The sequence below is a fragment of the Hyperoodon ampullatus genome (assembly GCF_949752795.1).
Source record: "Hyperoodon ampullatus genome assembly, chromosome: 1".
In the NCBI taxonomy this organism is placed as follows: domain Eukaryota; kingdom Metazoa; phylum Chordata; class Mammalia; order Artiodactyla; family Ziphiidae; genus Hyperoodon; species Hyperoodon ampullatus.
In genome coordinates, this window is record NC_136914.1 from 36,298,840 (window position 1) to 36,319,612 (window position 20,773).

Sequence of the window (20,773 nt, forward strand, 5' to 3'; positions counted from 1 at the left end):
AAGGCTGAGGCTAATGTTATCAGAAGCCTAATGTGTGTTTCAAGATAAGAAAAAGGAAGAAATAAGAAAAGAGTAAGTCTTATTCTTGTAGTTATTTTGGATGACACAATAGGAAAAAAACAAACAAAAAAAACTTGAACATATAGATAGTTGGACCTGAATATACCCAAAGTTGCAGCTAAACCATAAAATGTCTGAATAACTCTCACAGGTATAGATGTAGTCTTTCCCTTTGTATTCCTCTATGCTTTCGATCATTTCTTCTGGCCCCCCCTTCGGTACTCTTTTATGTCCTACCTTTTGCAAACTCTCTACCCACTTCCTCCCTACCGCTTCCCTTTATATGTCTACTCCTTACTCTTCTATCCCATCACTATCGAAATAGGTCTGTTCTCCCTCTGATAAGTAATAGGAATGATGGTGAAATATAAAAAACTTTCTTAATTACTAGTAAATATGCTCAAAAGAGCAGCAAGGCTCAGGTCAAATGGGTAGAGAGTGTGCTAACTAAAACTGTCAGACACAATAGCTAGATATCCAATAGAGTCACCTTCTGCCTAACGATTGTGAGGTTCACAGATAGACACATTTCATTCTTAGAGAAAAGGAGGTGGCTGCTCTTGTTACTAACACCAACCAGCTGCTTTGTGGGCTACACATAATATTGACAATACCTGTCCTCAAGTTCTGGCTTATTAGGTGTTTTCTGAGGGTAGTAAAACATGGTACAAATGGTATTTCCTTGACTCTTGAGTGCGTCGTGTTGACTTTGTGCCTGTGACACCATGTTGCTTAGAGTCTGATGCAAAGCTGAACTCCAGCTCATATTTGGTATCTTTGCTGGAGCTTTCACTAAGTCATCTTCTCCACTCCCACTACTGTCACTATAACTGTCTCTCCTGGATGGGGATATGCATGGTTTCTTGCTTTTGTCAGACATTTCATTTTCATCTGAGCTGGTGCCTTGCTCCACACATGCTGTCTGAAGAGGGTCTTTACTGTTGTTTGGAGGTACTTGTGCTGGAGACTGCAGTGGGGTCTGTAATGGACACATTTAAAGAGATCATAGTGTGACAACTTATATTAACTTATATTTTCATTTGGTTGAAAATGAACTTGTTAAACATAAGCATTTCCTATTAAAATATTCAATTCATTTTTTGATAACAAAAGTAATTTATGCTCATTAGAGAAAAAATCATATATAAAAGTAACAGCTGTTAATATTGTACAACTTATACTTTCATTCATAATTAGAGTTACAGTATATATTAATATCACACTTTGGACCCTGCTTTCAAAATTTAGGTTTCTACCGTGAGCATCTTCTGAGATCCTTAAATATGCTTTGAAAACAACTGCATAAACGGTATAATAATCTTACAGATGGCTATAGCTTTAATTTATTTCAGAATTCTTTTATTGCATACAGAGTTGTTTCTAGCTTTTCACTATAAATAGAAATCTAGAACTTCTTTGTATGTAGATTTTCACCTGAGTTTCTCATTATTTCCTTGTAATTTCCTGTAACAGAAATAGAATTTTCTATATTCAGCATGTAAGATGTTTTTAAAGGCCTTGTTAAATACTTCCAGATTGCTTTCCAGAAAGATTGTATCAATTTACATACTCAAGAAATTTCCACTCAGTTCTTCCTATCTGGTTCCCAAAATCAATGTAGTCCCTTAAAATGCTATTTATAATGCACCTTCCAGAAATGTTACTTTCCTGTTAATGTCCTTATAATACTCCCTCTTTCTCCCGGATATAAGGGTTAAAGTTTCTGGGGCCAGACACTCCTGCCTTTCATACACAGGGATCATGTTCATTGGTAACGGAGCACTATTTTAAGTAGACAGGCCAGAGGCTGTCTTTCAATTAGATTATTATCCATCTATGTATGGATTCTCACCTATCAGTATGCAATGTATAAATAACCACCAAAATAGATTTTGGATCCTTTAGCTATTCCTTAACATAAGAAAGGAAATGGACAAACATACTGCCTACTATGTGATTTCTAGTATTAAAAGTTAAGGCAAAAAATCTTAAATAATTCTCATTTTCATCTAAACTAGCTCAGAATGAGGATTACATTTCCAAATTTGGTTCAATGAAGAAATGGACAAAAGGTTTTTGTAACCAGTGTTTTATGTCTTTTTCTATTTATGTTTGGGAAATAAATCCCTAAAATCCTAGAATCCTAGAATCTTAGAATTGGAAGGGAGAGAAGAGAAAGTGAACTAAATTACTTTATATTACAAACATAGATTACATTCAGAGATTATGTGACCCACACAAGATAATACTCGTAGCTAAAGAAGTAACTAGGATGAAACCCAGGAGATCAAACTATGATGAAACCACTACAACTGAATTAATCATTCAATTGATACTCTGTAAATATAGAAATTACTTTTCCTAAGTCTCACCAAAGGAGCAGGGTCGATTTCTGGTAGCACACCAGGTGGTGGTCTACAGAGAAGCAAGGATACTTCTGGAGATGTTCCCCTGAGAGTGGATATGACTTCCTGTGGGTACCATGAGTGAGAAATGAAGATACAGTTAAACCAGCATTATGAAATCATTCTGAAAAGCCAATACGACTCATTAAAAATGCTGCACTCCACATGCTGGGGACTCACCTGCTGAGACAGTCCTTTCAAAGAGACTCCATTCACTTTCAAGATAACATCTCCCACATCAATTTGTCCACTTTCTGCTGCTGGCTGTCCCGGAAAGAGCTTTTTAACCCTTACTATGCTGATGTTCATTTGCTCGGGTATAAGATTATCTTCTCGAGAAAAACTGAACCCTAGGCCTGAGCTATTTTTAAACAATTTCACCTCAAATGTATTCTCTGGAGAAAAAAAAATATAAAGAAAGTAAATATTCTTAACAGGCTGTGTACACATATGAACATATAAACATATATACTTTTGATACATTTTAAAAAGCCCATTTCCACCATATTTACAGCTTTATATGCAATTATTGTATGCTTATTCTATATTTAAATCCTATTTCACACTCTCTATTATTAAGAAAACTTAAGCTGCATGAACTAATATGCTGTTTGAACAGAAAAGTGGGTTCTGAAATAAGGGTTCTGAAAATGAAACTATGTTTTAATTCCATATGTTTTATAAAACTGTACAATGACAGAGAAAAAGAGGGAGAAAAACAAGAAAGGAGAAGAATAAGAGAAATTCAGGTATACAATGGGAAAGAGATGGTAAGAAGAGCAAAACAGATGATAGAGAAGGGTTAAGGGCAAGTGAGGTGACCTTCTAATATTTAGGTGAGGCACAATTTAATCCAGAAAACTGCAAAGCATTGTGATAAAATTCTCATCAACAAAAGAAATTAAAAGAACAATAACCCGGAAAGCATGAAAAACATATTTAGAGAAAGAGTAATGGAAGAAATAAAGAATGTAAAGCAGTGAGATTAAGTGGATACACTAATTTTATTTTCATAATCAGGAAAAATAATATAGGTTGGGCTAATATTTTCTTTTTATTTTGGAGAATAATTCAGAGTTGCTAACATTTGTATAATCAAAGAAAAATTTAAAATAAAGACAAAACAATGACTATATACCACCACCACCATTTATAAAGTAAAGGACATTTAGAACCTCAAAAGGAAGATAGATGGACTCAGAGGGCACTTCTGTATTATGAACACATTTAGCCTTATGAAAAACTCACTACCACATCAGTCTTAATTTCCTTATTTTACTTCCAATTAGTGGTATGTCCAAAGGCTAGCAAAGTTTGTAAGAAAAACCAGTATCTGGGAACTGTTAGTGAATTTCTGCCCAGGCTTAGCTTCACAAGTCCATACAATTAAACAGAAATATAAAAAATGTAAGAGTCAAGGTTTCATATGGGTTTGAAGCCATTCTCAGCAATTATTTATCTTTTTCCTGTACAAATTTTATTTTGAATTTGACAACTATTTAAGGCACTATTAAATGACCATAATTTGCTTCGTGCATGATTTCATCATCCAAAGCCTTTCAGACTTCAACAGCTATAAACGTGTCTGTTTTGTTTTTTTTTTAATTTAGTATAGTGCTGCATCAGATTATTATTTACACTTGACAAGAATAAAGAGACCCAGGTATGAATTGTGATCCAACATGTAAAAATCACATTTTAGATAATCCAGGAATAAGTTTAATGTGAGGTGACAGTCTCCCAAGGTCTGACCTTCAGTAACAAAGCTGTAGTCTTTGACGTGAGTCATTTTCTTCATCATTTTTTCTGGGGCTTGACCTTGGGCATCTGGATCTGAGAGGGTACACTGTGGGGTTACAGGGACATGTTCTTTGGATGCTGGAGACTGTCCCTTTTCTAACAACAGATGAACCACCTGGACAAACAGAACAGTACTTCATTAACTAAGAAGAAAGTTTTATAAGAAAGTAGGTAAGTTTTCAGGACTTTGTATAGTTGATGGTATAAAATGATTTAAAGTAACTACCTGGTCTACCAAAATACAAGTAGAGGGAGAAAAAAATAGAGGGAAAAAGCAAGGGACTGAAAATTTCAAAATCAAGGTTTTGAAAACTGTAAAAAAAGATAAACTATTAGAAAGAAAAAAATTCTATTATAAAAATAATATAAACATGTTATAGAAAATTCAGGTATTAAAATAAAATCACCACTAACCTAATAATATAAAGATCTTTATAAGTCATTTGGTAAACTCCCTGACTCAAAATGTATTAGACCAATGTGAATTTAACCTCTGGGCTGAAATAACTAGAAGTGAAAATCGCTAGATATTTGTAGATGTTTATGAAAAAAATTTTAATGCAATCTGCCTCCTTCCTCCTGTCAGATCTCTGGTAATATAAGGGCTAAATGTGATAGAGAAAGCCAGCTTCCTAAATAAAAATCCTCATCATAATACTTGCTTCCCAGTTTGGAGGGAAAAATACAAGCATGTTTACACGAATAAGGCTTTGTTTCTTGACTAATAAATTTGGAGATCTCAGTGAAATTGGTATTATTCACACATTATTATGTTTTATGGTATCTAGAAAAGGTTGGTATAATGATCTATTACCTGTCCTGTATTTCTCAGTGTCTCCACAGCTTGCTTATGAGTAGCTCCTTCCAGACTAACTCCATTGACAGCTAGGACACGATCACCTACAAATTAGGCAGTAATGTTGAAAGAAGCAAATCATAAAATAAAGATTCTACATGTTCTTTAATACCATATGGTCTCGTTTTATACTAATTGCTTGAGGAGAGACTCAGACAAATTCTGGACAAAACTGTGTCACAGAGTTTCTTTAACATGTACTTAATTCCTTTCTCAATTCTATGGCTAATCATTTTAGAACAGGATATTGTATATATTATAAAATCAGTTTAAATTAGGGAAAAAAGATAAACTGAACTACAAATGTAGAGAGACTGGGGAGAACAAACCTAGTTAGTTCTTATTAGAAATGCAGATGTCAGTGTTTTTGCAAGGGCACTATCCCTTTTGCAATCTCTGGCAATTTGCTTCTTAGAAAGTAACAATACAAAACATGAACTAAAACACTGTCAAGATATTTTCTGATATGAGAGAATAAGCTTAAAATAAGAGTTTTTGGCCCACCTCCTAGAGTAACAAAAATAAAAGCAAAAATAAATAAATGGGACCTAATTAAACTTAAAAGCTTTTGCACAGCAAAGGAAACCATAAGCAAGACCAAAAGACAACCCACAGAATGGGAGAAAATATTTGCAAACAAAGCAACTGACAAAGGATTAATCTCCAAAATATACAAGCAGCTTATGCAGCTCAACATCAAAAAAACAAACAACCCAATCCAAAAACGGGCGGAAGACCTAAACAGACATTTCTCCAAAGAAGACACACAGATTGCCAACAAACACATGAAAAGATGCTCAACACCACTAATTATTACAGAAATGAAAATCAAAACCACAATGAGGTATCACCTTACAATGGTCAGAATAGCCATCAACAAAAAATCTACAAGCAATAAATGCTGGAGAGGGTGTGGAGAAAGGGGAACCCTCTTGTATTGTTGGTGGGAATGTCATTGGTACAGCTGCTTTGGAGAACAATATGGAGATTCCTTAAAAAACAAAAATAGAACTACCATACGACCCAGCAATCCCACTACTGGGCATATACCCTGAGAAAACCATAATTCAAAAAGTCATGTACCACAATGTTCACTGCAGCACTATTTACAATAGCCAGGACATGGAAGCAACCTAAGTGTCCATCAACAGATGAAGGGGTAAAGAAGATGTGGCACATATATACAGTGAAATATTACTCAGCTATAAAAAGAAACAAAATTGAGTTATTAGTAGTGAGGTGGATGGACCTATATATGGAATCTAAAAAAAAAAAAGGTTCTGAAGAACCTAGGGGCTGGACAGGAATAAAGACGCAGACGTAGAGAATGGACTTGAGGACACAGGGAGGGAGAAGGGTAAGCTGGGACGAAGTGAGAGAGCGGCATGGACACATATACACTACCAAATGTAAAACAGATAGCTAGTGGGAAGCAGCCACATAGCACAGGGAGATCAGCTCGGTGCTTTGTGACCATCTAGAGGGGTGGGATAGGGAGAGTGGGAGGGAGATGCAAGAGGGAGGGGATGTGGGGATATATGTATACGTATAACTGATTCACTTTGTTATAAAGCAAAAACTAACACACCACTGTAAAGCAATTATACTCCTATAAAGGTGTTAAAAAAAAACCCAACAAAAAACAAAAACTAAAAATAGAACTACTATATGACCCAGCAATCCCACTACTGGGCACAAACCCTGAGAAAAACAGAATTCAAAAAGATACATGTACCCAATGTTCACTGCAGCACTATTTACAATAGCCAGGACATGGAAGCAAGCTAAATGTCCATCGACAGATGAATGGATAAAGAAGATGTGGTACATATATCCAATGGAAGATTACTCAGCCATAAAAAGGAACGAAACTGGGTGATTTGTAGTGATGTGGATGGCCCTAGAGTCAGTCTGTCATACAGAGTGAAGTAAGTCAGAAAGAGAAAAACAAATATCATATATTAACACATATATATGGAATCTAGAAAAATGGTACTGATGAACCTATTTGCAAGGCAGGAAAAGAGACGCAGATGTAGAGAACAGACTTGTGGACACAGCGCGGGCAGGGGAGGGTGGGACGAATTGAGAGAGTAGCACTGACATATATACACTACCATGTGTAAAACAGATAGCTAGTGGGAAGCTGCTGCTACAGCTCCGTATAGCACAGGGAGCTCAGCTCAGTGCTCTGTGATGACCTAGAGGGGTGGGATATGGGTGGGGGTGGGGGTGGGGGTTGGTGTTGGGAGGGAGGCTCAAGAGGGAGGGGATATATGTATACATGTAGCTGATTCACTTTGTTCTACAGCAGAAACTAACACAACATTGTAAAGCAATTATACTCCAAAAAATTTTTTTTTGAATTATATCAAGGAATTTTTTAATGCCATAGTCTTAAAATAATTGATATGTTCTTATTTCATATTATGAATAATTTGAACGTCTGTATCAACTTTCCAATTTCTTCTTTATTTGTTGAAGTGATAATCCTATATGTAATTCCCATACACATAAACACTCTACCTTTGTGAATTCTGCCATCAGACTCTGCTGCTCCCTTGGGAATAACAGCTTTCACGTAAATGCCACCATGTCTGACACTGGTATTCACACCTCCCTAAGCAGACAAAGGCAAATAAAATAGCATTTTGTAATATGAAAAATTTCCCACTCTATCTTTCAAATCTGAGACATAGAAAGCATTCAATTCATCAGCCAAAGCAGCAGCATCACATCAGCACATGCAATTACTTCAATACCCAAGAATATTTCTAGTAAGTTTTCCAAATGTTAAAGCAGTTACTTTTTTAGAAAAATTCTTTATTCAGAAAATAACAACATGCCAGGTCTTGACTATATGAGGAGTTGCTCTTCCTTTTATAAGTCTATACCATGCATTACGCACAAGCAGCAAGCAAAAATCCATCCATGCAAAATTAGTGTGAGAATATAACTGTCAGAAAAAACAGCATATGGAATAATATACTTCAGATCATATTTGCTAATCTGAAAGCAAATCTCATGAGTCAAGGGAAAATTTTCTTTTCATTTTAAAAGATGTTGGTATAGAAGTTTTGTTACAGTGTAGATGAGATCTAATGGGTAGATTCTCCATCTCTTGTGGATATTCAGCTTTTATTTCCCTTCACAATAGGAAGATAATAAAATTCCAAAGAAGTTACGAACAAGGGGGAAAGGGTTACGGTATTATTAAAACTGAAAGAGGGCTTCCCTGGTGGCGCAGTGGTTGAGAGTCCGCCTGCCGATGCAGGGGACACGGGTTCGTGTCCCGGTCTGGGAAGATCCCACATGCCGCGGAGTGGCTGGGTCCGTGAGCCATGGCCGCTGAGCCTTGTGCGTCCGGAGCCTGTGCTCCGCAACGGGAGAGGCCACAACAGTGAGAGGCCCGCGTACCACAAAAAAAAAAAAAAAAAAAACTGAAAGAAAAGTAGGTTTGCTTTTTGATCTCTATATGTTAAGAGTGCTATTTCTACCTTACTTCTAAATGGCTTTTCATGACTAACGATATCCTTCAAATGTCATAAATGATAATGTTACACTTAGGGTACAGTGTATTCATTAATATAATTCTAAAGTAATTTCATCAAATAGCCTATGCTCATATTTTAACTACTTTAAAAGTACTACATATATTCTTGGGAACTTCTAATATTAAGATACTAATCATATTTACATTTTAAGATGTATTATGAAGCGAAAGGCCATATAAATATTTATTAGACTTTACTTATTTATAATGTAGGTTAAAATGTATTATTCCATGCTAATGCAGAAGATGTCAAATGTATACAAAACATACTTATTTGTTAATAAGTATGTTACTTATTAACAAACAGAACATAATTTTATATTTTTCAAGTCTTGTATTCAGATTAAGCAAGTATGAGATCTATGGGGGAAAACAGCATTTGTCTAATTTCTTTTAAACCACAGGAAAAAGTGAGTAGCACACTCAAGTTTTTTAAAAGAAGCCTTAAGATATAATTCAATTTTTAATTTTGGAAATATTTGACAAGTTTCCCTTTTGAAGCAAAATAATTCAATTAATAAATTGACATACAGTAGGCTGCTGGAAATGGAGAAGAGAAAACATTTGAAAACCTTGTCAAACAGTACCGTGACACTTATCCCCAAGCTGTTTTCATTTTTAGCCAGTTCAACCTCAAAGGTATCTCCAGGTTTAGGAGGTGATGAAGGAAAAGTTTTAAAATTCATTTTGTTGGATGTATTCATTGAGGAGGAAGATTCCTTAACAAAGAAAAACAAACAAAAGGATTTCTTGTTAGAGTCAAACCGAATGGAAGATCAATATGTGTTTTTTTAAAAAAATTAAGAAAAAGTAAGACATTAAGGGACAGAGTAGATCTGAAGATCATGAAGTTTGGAAGAGATCTTAGGGATCAACTAATCCAATGCCTTCATAGTTTATGGTTGAGGAAATTGAGGTCTAGAGATTAAAGGGCTTTCTTCAGGTCAAACAGATATGGCAGAGGGAAGCCAGAACCCAATTCAAACCTGGCTTTTACATAATCCTTATCCAATGCTTTTTATACACTCAAATTTAGAAAGTATTTCCATTTCATTTAAAAAACAATACATATCAAGCAGTAGCTTTTAACTTGGGCCTTTAAGATGAGGAGGCCTCATGTTTACTTTGCTAATGTTTACAAATCCGCTATAAACACAGACACAACAGCTAAGCCCAGTTTATAAGGACATAACTCTCTTACGAGGAATGTTTTTCAATGAACAAAGGGCTTAAGGTTCTTTTCTGAACCCGCTTGTGAATATGAGTATAAATTAATATCATTTCTAAAATTTCTAGGAAATGAACAATGTTCTATTTTGTTGCTATTATTATCATACATTCAGAACTTCAGAATAAATTAGGCTATCAGTAGTAAAGTCAACTGTCCATTATATGAACTATTTAGGAACAATTTTTTCAGATATTAAATTCTCTTATTAATATAAATATCAAGAGATAAACAATTTATAGAAAACAATCATAATCTGATTATTCATTCCTTTGTGTAATCACGTAGCAAGTTCCCAGAATGACAGCCATTTTGGAGTTAGTATTCAAAGCTGCTAATTTCTCTGAAAGTTAGCATCAAATGCAGTAGCAGTTAGTAGCATAATATATAAACTATTTCTCCTTTCCAGAGCAATGTACTCAGTTTATAGTAGATTATTGTGCTCTGTAATATATTTGCTGTTGTTTGCTTTGTTAAGTGAAAAAAACAAAGATTCAAATTAAACAATGCCTTTTTTGGTGTTTGATGATCCCGACTGCTGGAATAAGTGGCTTCATCCATGTCTGATTCTCCACGGTCAGAGTAATCTGTTGCATCATACATGCCTGCTTTTTTAGCTTTGTTTTGGTTACTGTCAGTAGAAGTCTCCTTTTTCTCAGTGGCTTTGGATATCACAGATGGGGAAGGGCTGCCGTGCTGTGATTCCTGCCAGCTTTGGTCACCTACATGGCTGACAAAGAAACCATTGACCTGGCTCTGGGACAAGCTGGCACTCTCAGTCCTGGAATCTTGAGAACTCAGGCTTCCCTCCCGCAGGCCCCCAGACAGCCCAAATGAGCTATCTGCGATGTGCCTTGGGGTGCCACGTGGGCAGCCGTGATCCTCAGAAGAATTTACAGCACTGTCTTGAACGTAGGAAGCTTTCTTCATGTAGTTTTTCATGCCAATGCCAATGTGCACAGGAGTAGAAGGCACTGAAAAGTCAAAGTCAAAATCCGTCAATGAGGATAACAGGTTAGTGACACGTTTATGCTTACATACATGCACAATGTTCCCTGGTGATTGTTGGGAGGATTTTACACAGGATAACACACGTACAACACCTGAGCCAGGGCTTGGAAACATGACAAGGACTCAGCAAATGTAGCAGATGCTTTCTGTTTCCTTTGCTTCCTCTTTGGGTCTTTCTTTCCGCAGCTTCTATGCAAATGTGGACCCCCTTTGCCTAAACTCCTCATTTCCATTCTCCAAGACCTATTTCTAGTGAGTCTCCCCTGTGAAGACTTTCTCAATTCCCTAACTAGAGGTAACTTGAGTCTCCAAAAATCCTTGATCCTTATTTAATGGTTATATATTTACTTGTTTTATATTGTCCTATCAGACTGCATTTTTTGGACTCCAAGTAATTATCAAGGAAGGCAACTCCAAATTCCTTACATACATAGTTCTTTCAAAAAGCCACTTACGAAAGCTTTCCTAAGACACAATCCACAGGTGACATGCGTAAAAGAATTACAGATGCAAGTTTATTAGAAATGAAAAGTCTTACATGGCAAGCAAAATCAAGGAAAACTTAAATAATATACAAAGAATTCCTAAAACTCAGTAAGAAGTATACAGTGTTAAGCAGTGAGACAGAATCTGCCCCGGACTCAGAGACCTTCCCATTGCTCACTGCACGTGCTGTGTGTGCTGCTTTCTAACACTGCCCCACCACTTGATCCTCGTGACAACTCTGTGCAAGACAGACAAGGCAGGGCCAGGTCACTGTATCCGCTTTAAAGAAAGAAAAACAACCATAGCTCAAGAGGATTTAAGTCACACAGCTAATAAGTGGCTCAGGTATGGCTTGAACTCAAGTCATCTGATCACTGTCAAGTGCCTTTTTTGTCACAACATGCTAATGGCAGGGATTATGAGACAAAATGATACGGTCTTGCTTCTACATTTCTGGTGTGTTGGTATCCTTTTCCTTTTATAATCGGGTTCACGACAGGACTTCATAGGTAACTGTTATAGAACTATATTAATTAGGCAATGATTAAGAATTTTATTTCTGATTTGGCCTATGAAGTGATGGAACACACCGAGTACTCAGAATTTAATTAAGTGATATTGATTTTGCCAACAAATCCATTTTTATGCATGTATTACTAAAGAGGAATAAGACAGAAAATCTTAGAAGTGATGAATGAAAAAGTTATACTGATGCATAAAATTAAAGCAATCAGAACTACACATATTAAATTTCCAGAAAGGAAATAAATTTAAATCTAATTTAATGTTCCACGTATTGAAATTTTTGTGGAAAGTGAAGCAGAACACACAGCTAAGAGACATTCACAACATTACCTTTGGATATCTTTTCTTTTGGCTGAGAGATAACAAGTGTCACGTCTTCAGGTGCATTTTGCAGAATTTCAATTGCAGCATGGTGGCTGACCCCCTCCAGACTCACACTATTCACAGATATCAAACGGTCTCCTGTAAAAATAGACAATCCAGTATTTTCTATATCAAAGAGAAATTCATGCTATATCTTAGAAATGCTACCTGCCCCTCATTATTTTTGTTTTGCCTAAGTTCTACTTTTGCCATCTGTGCAAATTCATGCCCGTCAGTTAAGTACTTAGGAAATTACCTAAATTACCTAAAAATAAATACCTGGCTTTAAGCATCCATCCAAGTCAGCTGGTCCTCCAGGGGTAATTGAACTAATAAATATACCTAGATCCAGTCTTCCCATTTTTTCTCCACCAATAATTTGAAATCCTGTGAAATAGCACATGTTAAAAAGATCTTCATGGGGAGAGGCAAGATACGGGTAGGGGATTAAGAGGTACAAACTACTATGTATAAAATAAATAAGCTACAAGAATATATTATATAGCACAGGAGTATAGCCAATATTTTATAACTATAAATGGAGTATAACCTTTAAAAATTGTGAATCACTATGTTGTACACCTGAAACTTATGATATTATAAATCAACTATATCTCAATAAAAAATAAGTCGAAATAAAAATAAAAGGATCTTCATGATACTGGTGCTTTCAAGGACTAATGATTAGCCTGCGTGACACATAGAAGTGTAGAGTCTCATATCAAATATGATTTAATAGGTAACACATGTGAGATGGGACTTAAATTTGGTGGAAATATTGCTTGTAAGCATTTCATCTTTGACATTTCCTGACTGGGCAGGTTGGGTAAAGGGGATGCAGGTAGGCAGAAGTGGGCTGGGGCCTCAATGCCAATGCTATGCAACTGACTTTTTCTCTTTGAATTTCACAGACCTTTAAGAATCTCAGTGACTTACCTAAGCCATACTTTGTATCTTTTTTCAGGTTAACCAGGGTGATCTCCCTTTCTGGTGAAGATACTATGCTCCATCTTTTGTGCAGCACATCTATTGGAAATGCATAATTTTAAGATAAAATAAACATAACATGCTTGGGCATTAGACCGCTTGTTTTGATTTAAATAAAGCTCACTAACAGATTGCTCGGTCACTTTAAAATCATATTTTAAATAATATGCCATTATCTTATATGTTGATAGTGAGTTATAGTTTACCAAATGATTATGCTATCACATTTATTCCTTATACATGGTTCCCTGTGAAATATGTATTGATATATTTCAGTTACAAATGCATAAATAGATCTCAAGAGGTGAAATGATTTGAGCAGGTTTACTCAGCTAGTACAGGCAAGAGGTGAACCTTCAACTTAGGTTGTCAGACTTCATGTCTTTCTGTTATATGACAGGTGACTTCCTGAATTTGATACTGCTCAATATGTTAAGAATTTCCCGGGCTTCCCTGGTGGCGCAGTGGTTGAGAGTCCGCCTGCCGATGCAGGGGACACAGGTTCATGCCCCGGTCCGGGAAGATCCCACATGCCGCGGAGCAGCTGGGCCCGTGAGCCATGGCCGCTAAGCCTGCGCATCCGGAGCCTGTGCTCCGCAACGGGAGAGGCCACAGCAGTGAGAGGCCCGCGTACCGCAAAAAAAAAAAAAAAAAAAAAAAAAGAATTTCCCACTAATAAGTGGTTGGCATTTCTACTTATAATGTGTAAAACATTCATGTAAGTTCTAGGGTAAAAGAGCAACACGAAGAAAGAGGATTTATTCTTTTAAATCCCATTAATAATGACTTGGCTGGCACATTCTCAAAGGACTTCCGTTTCTTATTTTATTTGTGGAACAATCTCACGAGGTAAGCAAAGAGATTTCTAATCATTGTTTTGCAGATGAGGACTAATAGTTCATGACTTGCTCAACATTATCAGCTAGTATCACTGGCCAGCAAAATGCCTTAAGTATTTGATAAATGCTAGCTAAATACATTGAGTGAATGTTGGCCTCAGAACTAAAATTTACTTTTTCTTATTTCTACTTGGGTTTTTTTTTAAAGTAAGCTGATCATTCACAAATATCTCATAAATTAAACCAATAAATATACCACTTAATTGTCATCTTAATAAAATTAGTTCATTTACTTAATAATTAGAGCATGTGAAAACACACACATACACACCCTTCTTGTTATGGGCTGAAATGTGTTGCTCCTCCCTTTCCTCCAAATAAATATGTTGAAACCCTAACTCCTAGTACCTCAGAAGTTAACCATATTTGGAGATAGGTTTTTAAAAAGATAAGTTAAAATGAGGTCTTTAGGGTGGCCTAATCCAATATGACTGATATCCTTATAAGAAGGAATTTGGATACAGACGTGTGTGTGCACAGAGGGAAGACTATGTGAAGAAAGAGGAATAGCTCCACCGACAAAACCAAGGAGAGGGGTCTCGGAAGAAATCAATGCTGTTGACACCTTGATCTCAGACTTCTAGCCTCCAGAACTGTGAGAACATAAATTTATGTTGTTTAAGGCACCCAATCTGTGGGATCTTGTTATGGCAGCTCTAGTAAATTAATACACTTCTTAACATCACCTGTAATTTAATAGTTTACACTGGTCTGTGTGTGAGGTGGTGGTAAATGAGTTCAACACACTCAGAAAGATATTTGTTTAAACTAAATCTGCAAATTCACCTCTACATAGTTCTTAAGCATATTGAAGCTTTTTGAAAACTAGAGATTATCTGCCAACATATGACTACCCATGGATTTAAAATTGTATTAATATGTTATAAATAGTAACTCTGTTACACAACATATTTAAATGATGAAAATGTGATACTTCATATTCTAGAAATAAACTCCATTAATTTCAGAAAACAATAACAACCATTTGCTCTCTGGGGTCAATTAATCTTGTCCCTTAAATACCAAGTACTAGTGCAAGTTTACTAGCTCCCTGTAGTATACACGCCCCTATTCTCATTTCTTTTTGACCAAAACTTAGTTATAAACTTAGTTATAATCAATAGGAGCGGTAGTAGTTCAGCATTTCTAATTAATTAACGAGATTCCAAAAAAAAAGATCACTGGACAATGGTGTGAAGAGCCTTATATATTTGGTTTATACAAACAAGCATAAAGTTCATGAATTAGTTATTGCCTAACTTAATATTATCTAGGTATCCAAGATACTTTTAGCTTAAAATAGACAATTAGGTCTAATTTTCAGCTAGAACCAAAGAAAAAATACAACAGAATGAACCCATAAAACAAATAAGGGATGAGGTCATGTTAGGTATTAAATGTAAACTTTTATCACCATTCTGAAGACAGACTCCATTTGTTTTAGACAGAGTGTTTCTGCCTTCAATTATAAAAGTGATCAATATTCTGAATGTTCCTAAGGAGTATCTGTTACAAGTCAAAGGTATTGATTCAAAGAATAAAAATGCCATTTATTTTCATTTCCAACATATGTACTAACAAGATTGGTTATTTATTTGGCTAATAAATGTATATGTGTATATGTATATTAAAACATTTCCCAGGGAAACAATATTGGAATATGTGTATAGACCCACACACACAAAATGTGCAATGTTTTTACGTTATTTATTTCTCTAACTAGAAGTAATAGATTAGGCTCTCTGTTTTCAAGGACTCATCAGTGAGATATGAATATTAATTCATTCAATTATACTTTCACCTTTCAGATGTTTGCTGAATAATTTTCCTGTGAAAGTCTCACATTAGGCAATTGGGGAAAATAAAAAGAGATAATATGAAAGCTGCTAGCATAATAAATGTAAGCGCAATCAGATCAGGCTAGAAGAGCAAAGATTTAGTCTGATTGATAAATAGAATGTTAAGACCTCAGAGAAATAGTTGTATTATGAAGGCATGAGTCAGCTGTAAGAGAGGAAAGGTTTCTTCTTGCCAGAAATAAAGAAGACTTCAAGGACATGAGGTAGAGTTTTAATAAGTGGATTAGGGAGATGGTTATACATAACAAGTAAGCATTAACAAAAGCTGAGATGGAAAAAAGGCAGAAAAGGCTCTGCAAAAACGTCACAGATCAGCTTGGCTGGAGTAAAAGGTTTGAGTTGGGTGGAGCTGAATATTATTTTGGAAAGGGAAGCTTTGCTAACCTACTCTTTTTAATAGGGAACCCTCCCTTCTGCCGCCATGATATAAAGTGACTTATTAATGTGGGGATAGAGGAAGAAAGGATGTTGGTGTAGACCTACATGTTACTAGACACTACTGTGCACATGTTGAGTTTCTATTTATCTGGTATTATATTCATATAGATGTTCAAAATACTTTTCCATTGGCTAAAAATAAAAAAAAAAAAAAAGAAGGAAGTATCTGAGGGTATATAGTACATAAGAACCCAACTAAATTTAAAGTTATAGAATTCAATGAGGATTGAATCAAAGACATTTCTGAGTTTTTTTTTTTTTTTTTTTGCGGTAAGCGGGCCTCTCACTGTTGTGGCCTCTCCCGTTGCGGAGCACAGGCTCCGGACGCGCAGGCTCAGCGGCCATGGCTCACAGGCCCAACCACTCCGCGGCATGTGGGAACCTCCTGGACCGGGGCACAAACCCGCGTCCCCTGCATGGGCAGGCGGACTCTCAACCACTGCACCACCAGGGAAGCCCTCTGAGTTATTTTAATTACTGTATGGAAACAAGCATTAATATTCAAGGAATACATATTTTTACATCTTTAAAAGAATTTTCTTTTCCCACTAATATACTTTATGACCACAGCAAATTCTGCAGATATTTTAACGTGTAAAAGAGGCTCAAATAGAAATTTCCATTTCTTTAATTAATACATGCTGGTGTCATTCCCTATGTTTACCTGGGAAATATCTTAAGAATAATTGATAAATGTATAATTTAGAAATTAAATGTACACCCTCTCTGCATTTGAGATTGTTGTTCCAATGTTGCCTTTCTCATCTCTCACAAGGTTCATGTGGACATATTCAGTCCCCAACTAGAATAACTGTGGATACTAATGATAGATACATCTACGAGTAAATTATTTGAATTTCCTAGTAAAAGCATGTTTCTGATAAGGGCAAAGTCATATAATCAATTTAAGTGAGTCAACAATCTTTTTGCAAGAAAAATTCATTTTCTTGGTTATAGATCTAGACCCTTGTCAACTATCGGGCAGCTCCATGCCACTGATTCTAAGAGGAACTGGACTATATAGGTAGAGGAGGCTCTGGATAAATTCATCACTCACTCTAGGGAAAAGACCCAATTCAAACTCGGGGATGATGGGTCAGTAACACCACATTGGTATAAAAACAAAGAGAGGTATTTTTCATTGTTATATTACTTAATACACTAACTGCTCCGGCGGTAGGTAAGGAGGATCATAATGGAAATTTCGGTGTTTTATTTCTGTGCTAGCATGAATTAGCTGAGTGAACATGAGCCATATAACATTTCTGGGACTCATTTAACTCATTCATAGAATGGAAAGGTTTGGTTTAGATAAACTTTTTAGTTCCTTTCAGTTCTCAATTTATTTGACTCTGTCTTTTGTTTCTGGTTAACTCTCATATCTGTTGAATCCTTTGTGAGCACTTTGGACTTTTATTTTTTATTATAATTTTCAACTTTGTATGTATTCTAATTAAACTTTAGGTGAAAAAAAAACTAGCATTTAAAGTTACATTGGTCCTTGACATCTGACTAAAAACTAATCTTCTGTACAACATTTTATTACTAGGAATTAAGAATGTTCATAAAGACAATAATCAGTTCTAATATTGGGGAAAAAGTTTACTTAACTGTCCGTACAAGTTACTTTGCACAAGAATAAGCTTTTTCACATGAGTTTTTTTGCTTTTTGCATTTTGTTTTTGTTAAGAGTTTGGTGTTTGACCCCATTTTGTGGTTTGAACAGGAAGGAAGGTGACAAATCCAGCTAAAAGTTACTTTTCAATTGTACAGTAATCCTGAATTATAATAAAACAAGAAAAACTGCAAACCAATTTTACACAAGCCTTGCATAAGTTCTACACATTTTTTAAATGTTTTTACTTTTTGACTCTCTTAATGAGGAATATTAGAGGGGTTGATCATGATGGTGGAATAAGAAAACATGGAACCCACACCCACCCCAATGAATACATCAAAATAAGTCTATGTGTGGAACAATTCTCACTAGAGACTGGCAGAAAGACTCCTGTACAACCAAGGATGTAAGAAAGACTCACATGTAGTCAGGTAGGAAGGAAACAAAAATGATCAGGTCAGGACCTGTGCCCCTGGAAGAGGACTCAGAGGAAAAGGGAAAATACATGGGCAGAGACCAGCTTTGGGGAGTAAGCGGTGAGAGCCGCAGACTGGGTGCTCTAGTCCTGGGGTCCTGCAAAGTAGACATGAGCCCCCATGGATGGCTGGAGGACTTTAATACCCCACTGACATCAATGGACAGATCAGCCAGACAGGAAATCAATAAGCCAACAGTAGTCTTACATGATACAACAGGCCAGTTGGATTTAACAGATATCTACAGGAAATTCCATCCCAAAACAGCAAAATACATATGCTTTTCAAGTACACATGGAACATTCTCCAGGATAGATAAAGTCTCAACAAAACAAGTCCCAACAAATTTAAGATGACAGAAATTATGTCAAGCACTTAGACCTACCAAAATGGAACTAGAAATCAATTACAGAAAGAAAAATGGGAAAAGAACAAACATGTGGAGACTAAACAACATGCTACTGAAAAAACCAATGGGTCAATGAAGAAATCAAAGAGGAAATCAGAAAATACCTTAAGACAAATGAAAATGGAAACACAATTCTCCAAAATTATGAGATGTAGCAAAAGCAGTTCTTTTTTTTTTTTTTTTTTTTTTTGCAGTACGCGGGCCTTTCACTGTTGTGGCCTCTCCCATTGTGGAGCACAGGCTCCGGACGCACAGGCTCAGTGGCCATGGCTCACAGGCCCAGCCACTCCACGGCATGTGGGATCTTCCCGGACCGGGGCACGAACTCGTGTCCCCTGCATCGGCAGGTGGACTCTCAACCACTATGCCACCAGGGAAGCCCGCAAAAGCAGTTCTAAGAGGGAAGTTTATAGTCATACAGGCCTTCCTCAAGAACAAGAAAAATATCAAATAAGCAACCTAACCTACCAACTAAAGGAAAGAGAAAAAGAACAAAGCCCAAAGTCAGCTGAAGGAAAGAAATAATAAAGATCAGAGAGGAAATTTAAAAAAAAATAGAGACCAAAAAAACAACAGAAAAGATCAGTGAAACCAAGAGCTAGTTTTTTGAAAGATAAGCAAAATTGATAAACCTTTAGCCAACATCAGGAGGACTTTCAAGATGGCGGTGGAGTAAGACATGGAGATCACCTTCCTCCCCACAAATACATAAAAAATACATCAACGTGTGGAACAACTCCTACAGAATGCCTACTGAATGCTGGCAGAAGACCTGAGACTGCCCAAAAGGCAAGAAACACCCCACATACCTGGGTAGGGCAAAAGATAAAAGAAAAAACAGAGACAAAAGAATAGGGATGGGACCTGCACCTCTGGGAGGGAGCTGTGAAGGAGGAAAAGTTTCCACACACTAGAAGCCCCTTCACTGGTGGAGATGGGGGCGGGAAGCTTCGGAGCCATGGAGGAGAGTGCAGCAACAGGGGTGCAGAGGGCAAAGTGGAGAGATTCCCACACAGAGGATCAGTGCCGACCAGCACTCACCAGCCTGAGAGGCTTGTCTGCTCACCCGCCAGAGCAGGTGGCGGCTGGGAGCTGAGGCTCAGGCGTCAGAGGTCAGATTCCAGGGAGAGGACTGGGGTTGGCTGTGTGAACACAGCCTGAAGGGGGCTACTGCGCCACAGCTAGCCGGGAGGGAGTCTGGGAAAAAGGCTGGAGCTGCCAAAAGGGCAAGAGACCATTGTTTCAGGGTGCGCGACTGGAGGGGATTCCTTCCCTGTCTGCCCACAGAAGGCAGAGCACCGCCTAAACAAGCTCCAGAGATGGGCATGGGCCATGGTTATCAGCTCAGATCCCAGAGACAGGCATGAAACATTAACGCTGCTGCTGCAGCCACCAAGAATCCTGTGTGCAAGCACAGGTCACTATCCACACAGCCCTGAGAGCGTGTGCAACATGCCACGGCCAGGGTCCTGTGATCCAGGGACAAGCTGGCTGGGAGAACACATGGTGCACCTCAGGCTGTTGCAATGCCATGTTGGCTTCTGCTGCTGCAGGCTTGGCCAGCATTCCAATTATAACTGCCATACCCTCCCTCCCCTGGGCATGAGTAAGCCAGAGCCCCCTAATCAGCCGCTGCTTTAACCCTGTCCTGTCTGGGCGGGAACAGATGCCTGAGGGCAACCTACATGCAGAGGTGGGCCCAAAACCAAAGGTGAACCCCAGGAGCTGTGCGAACACAGAAGAGAAAGGGAAATTTCTCCGTGCAGCGTCAGGAGCAGCAGATTAAATCCTCACAATCAA

General features: G+C 37.2%; 1 protein-coding gene across 2 annotated transcripts in view; it reads right to left on the reverse strand.

The window, feature by feature from the left end:
• The window catches only part of PTPN13 (protein tyrosine phosphatase non-receptor type 13), a gene marked incomplete at its 5' end in the record, with an annotated part of 165,821 nt that overhangs the window by 45,850 nt on the left and 99,198 nt on the right, over window positions 1–20,773 (reverse strand). The window contains 11 exons of one of the 2 annotated variants that reach the window (XM_079712031.1): window positions 675–1,039; window positions 2,433–2,531; window positions 2,646–2,860; window positions 4,218–4,380; window positions 5,080–5,165; window positions 7,648–7,741; window positions 9,262–9,393; window positions 10,413–10,876; window positions 12,255–12,386; window positions 12,567–12,674; window positions 13,224–13,313. In XM_079712031.1, coding sequence (XP_079568157.1) covers window positions 675–1,039; window positions 2,433–2,531; window positions 2,646–2,860; window positions 4,218–4,380; window positions 5,080–5,165; window positions 7,648–7,741; window positions 9,262–9,393; window positions 10,413–10,876; window positions 12,255–12,386; window positions 12,567–12,674; window positions 13,224–13,313 — 1,948 coding nt within the window. Of the gene's footprint in view, window positions 1–674; window positions 1,040–2,432; window positions 2,532–2,645; window positions 2,861–4,217; window positions 4,381–5,079; window positions 5,166–7,647; window positions 7,742–9,246; window positions 9,394–10,412; window positions 10,877–12,254; window positions 12,387–12,566; window positions 12,675–13,223; window positions 13,314–20,773 lie in introns of both variants that reach the window. The other variant, XM_079712030.1, reaches the window with a different exon arrangement.